At 43.2% G+C, this 3,333-nt stretch overlaps 1 protein-coding gene across 4 annotated transcripts in view; it reads left to right on the top strand.

Annotated features, from left to right (window-relative positions):
* homer1b (homer scaffold protein 1b) overlaps positions 1-3,333 on the top strand; it is a 25,892-nt gene that overhangs the window by 17,167 nt on the left and 5,392 nt on the right. For 2 of the 4 annotated variants that reach the window (XM_014008425.1, XM_014008423.1), the window contains 2 exons: positions 73-221; positions 1,059-1,133. In XM_014008425.1, the coding sequence (XP_013863879.1) occupies positions 73-221; positions 1,059-1,133 (224 nt within the window). Of the gene's footprint in view, positions 1-72; positions 222-475; positions 578-1,058; positions 1,134-3,333 lie in introns of those variants that run through there. The other 2 variants (XM_014008426.1, XM_014008424.1) reach the window with 2 other exon arrangements.

Below are 3,333 nucleotides of genomic sequence, written 5' to 3'. Positions count from 1 at the left end.
TATATATATATATGACATGTTTATAATTGATGTTTGACAGTTAAAGTTGTGAAAACTTGCTTTCGTCTGTAGGAGTCTCCGGCAGGCGAGCTCTCCTCCCCGCTGACCCCTGTGACTCCCCCCATGGAAAACATCAACGGCACAGATGAAATCTGTGACACCACTCCCAACTCAGACCCCCGCCCGGAGCCGGCACAGAACGCTCTGGCCTTCGCACACAGGTATACCCCCCGCTGGGATGCGTTCACTGTCCCACTCTTAGGCACAGTGCAGATTTAGTCGATGTTAGTGAGAATATTTTGCATCTATTTTTTTATGTGTGTGTCTGTTGTTCATTTGCAGTTCAGACGTACTGACCACTGCATTTCTTCCGTGTCTTTATTTTGTCTGCGTGCTGCGTACCGTGTATCCATGTCAGTGTAGAAAAGTGAAGTCTCTCTATTCACCGCTGCTTTCTCGTGTTTTTCCCCTCCAGGGATCAGCTTAAGACTTGTCGGGTCTGCTCTATCTGATAAAGATGTCCTGACTACTGCGACACTATGACTGCTCTAAACAAAACAAAACAAAACAAAAGAAACCCTTTAGGTCCAGTGTGTACCGAAACCAAAAGCCCAGTAACTGTACCAGTCAACAACAGCAAGGGTGCTCCTTTTCAGTAGTTGATGCGCTTCTTCTTCTTCTTAATTATCAAGCAACTAAAAACACGATGCACTCTGTAACTCCAGCAATGACAAAATGCAAAATATATTTTTTATTTTTATCTGAAATTATGTGTGGCATTTACATTTTGTCACGTGACACAGTCAGCAGGAGATGTTGTTTCTCAGGACTGACACGTTCATTTTCTTCAACCTGAGCATGCTCTGTGGGGAACCTCACCCGTATTTCTTGTTGTTTTTATGCTAACTGCAAATGCAATAATACAAATGCAAATTCAAAAGTCTCTTGACTGAGTAGGTGTTTGGTGTCACACCTGTGCATGTACCATGACTGCTGTATTTGTGTCTTTAGTTAGCAGACTGAACCCCTGAAATGTCCCTGTGATTGTTCGTGTGCAGACGTCTGTGTAGGTCGAGGAGCCACGTGAACATTTTGGTTGCGTTTGACGGATCTCCGAAAGGTGCAGCGGAGAGGTTCGTCATCAAAAAAATAAAAAAGTGTTGATGAAGCGTTTATATAAGACTTATGTAACAGAATGTGGGYAGTGGGAGGCATGGACAGACACACAGACTGTGTCTGTCTGTCATAGAGGTACGTGTATTGTATAAAGTCTGTGCATGAGTCACTGATACCTAAACATCCTCTGTCAGGGCTCGGGCTCACTGCAGTAAATCACACSAGGAGAAGGGAATCGGTCCGAGCTGTTAAAGTGAGTCAACTGTACGCGGGTGCTTTTGATTTGTACAAATCTGTAACTCTTTTCCTGTGGCCACACGGTTCATTTTAATTAAAGATGTCAATTTATGACCTAACATATTATCTGTGTGGAAGAGCTTCTTCTTTTTTTTTTTTGTTGTTTATCAAGTATAAAAATCACTTTTTTTGATATATTTAGCGGTGTTGTGTTAGAGGGAGATGCTGCATTGAAATGCCAGTGATTASACGATGCTGCACAGATCTGTGCGGAGCGAGCGACATGTAGGGAGGACACCCACTTCCTGCTGCAGCCCTGCTGGTGCTTCTATTAATGCTGCATGCGTGGGAGATGGGGTCGACTCTCGGCATTCACAATGGCAAGTGTAACAAGAAAACCTCACTCTCGCTGTTCTTAATGCCATATGTGCGACGAGGGTAGATGTAGGGACGACTGCGTAACAGTTTATTTCTCCTTTCCTTTATCTGTATCAACTTATGCAGAAACTCCATCAATCCTGTGTCTTTACAGTGAAACTGTACTTTCCAGTTGTTCCATTGTCAGTGTAAAAACAGTCAAAAGGGGAAAAAATAAATAAAAGTATTTGTTGTGTAATTTGATTGTGTATGCTTTTTTATGAGAACTGAATCCGGCGTATATAGACAGCCATAATTTGCTGTCTTGTTTTTGAACCAAACCTTATTGGTTGTGACGTGTCTTGATTTGGTCGAGCGCTYGTCTCCATACGATGCGCACCACTCTCCGGCTCAGCAGGGTGGTGTGGGCAGGTATGTGTGGGTGAGCAGATGAGGAGTGAGCTGGGTGAAAGGCAGCGTGCCTCTGAGTGAGCTACTTAAAACAGGATGTGGGCGTGCTTGGCATATCTTTACTGGACTCATTTGGAGTGTTTTTATTTTATTTTTTTCTGAATCTTGTCAGACCTTTTTGTGAGGACTTCCTGGGTTGGAAGTGAATGATCTTCTGGTGTTGAGGAGGACGTAGGCGTTCAGTCTGTGGGTTGGTGGTAGGCTTGCGAGAAAGGAGACGGTTGCAATAGTCTCCTCCGCTCCTCCTCCTCCGTGCTGCCATGGCAACTGCTGTGCCTCTCTTTATTTTAATTTTTTTTTTCTTGAACGCTGGTGTGAGGAAGAGAAACCCACCTGACGACGAGCCGCGGTCCAGACACATGAGCTAACAAAAAACCTGATTGTCAAACAAGTTTACACTTCTGGGTTTATTGAATGCTGGAGGAGATATTGTGCTTTTATTTTGAAGAAGTCAAACACAAAACAAAGTGTTCAAAATTTATTAGAAACTCGTGATATGCGTACAGATTGTGTTGCATAAAAATACATCCAAAAAATATTAGGAATTTTTTTTTAATTTGAAATCTGTTAAAACAAAATAATAACATAAAACTGCTGATATGATCTTGTTCTAACATGGTAGTTACATATAAAAAACATAAAAGTGCATCATTTTCCCCAACTATACAGAATCTTCAGATTTAAAACAAAACATTTGTWCTTCAGTGACACAAAAATATTCCTCACAATAAATAAAGTTTGTCTAAATGTCACCCATTGAAAATAATCTAGTTTTAAAAAGCACACGTATTTTTACAGTCGAACCGGTAACACAGCAGCGTGGAACTTACCCATCATGTGTCTTTGTCTCTGCTGTCCTCAGCCAGCACCGTGGCCCCTGAAACCCCTTCAGTCTCAGAGGCAGTCGAGCCGYGGAGTTAAAAACACCTTCTCCTTCATCTATCCCTCCCTCCGCTGATCTCTGCCTGATCTCYCCTTCTGTCTCCGTCCTCACATCTTGACGTCTGCCTGCACTCTRCCTCTCCGAGCTGTTCTGTGAGGTTTATAATCTGGCGGGGCTGCATGCCTCGGTGACAGCGCTCCTCTGTTCCTGTGTGTGTGTGTGTGTGTGTGTGTGTGTGTGTGTGTGTGTGTGTGTGTGTGTGTGTGTGT

Source organism: Austrofundulus limnaeus, unplaced genomic scaffold, assembly GCF_001266775.1.
Source record: "Austrofundulus limnaeus strain Quisiro unplaced genomic scaffold, Austrofundulus_limnaeus-1.0 Scaffold49, whole genome shotgun sequence".
NCBI classification, from domain to species: domain Eukaryota; kingdom Metazoa; phylum Chordata; class Actinopteri; order Cyprinodontiformes; family Rivulidae; genus Austrofundulus; species Austrofundulus limnaeus.
This window is presented reverse-complemented; position numbering and strand designations above follow the sequence as displayed.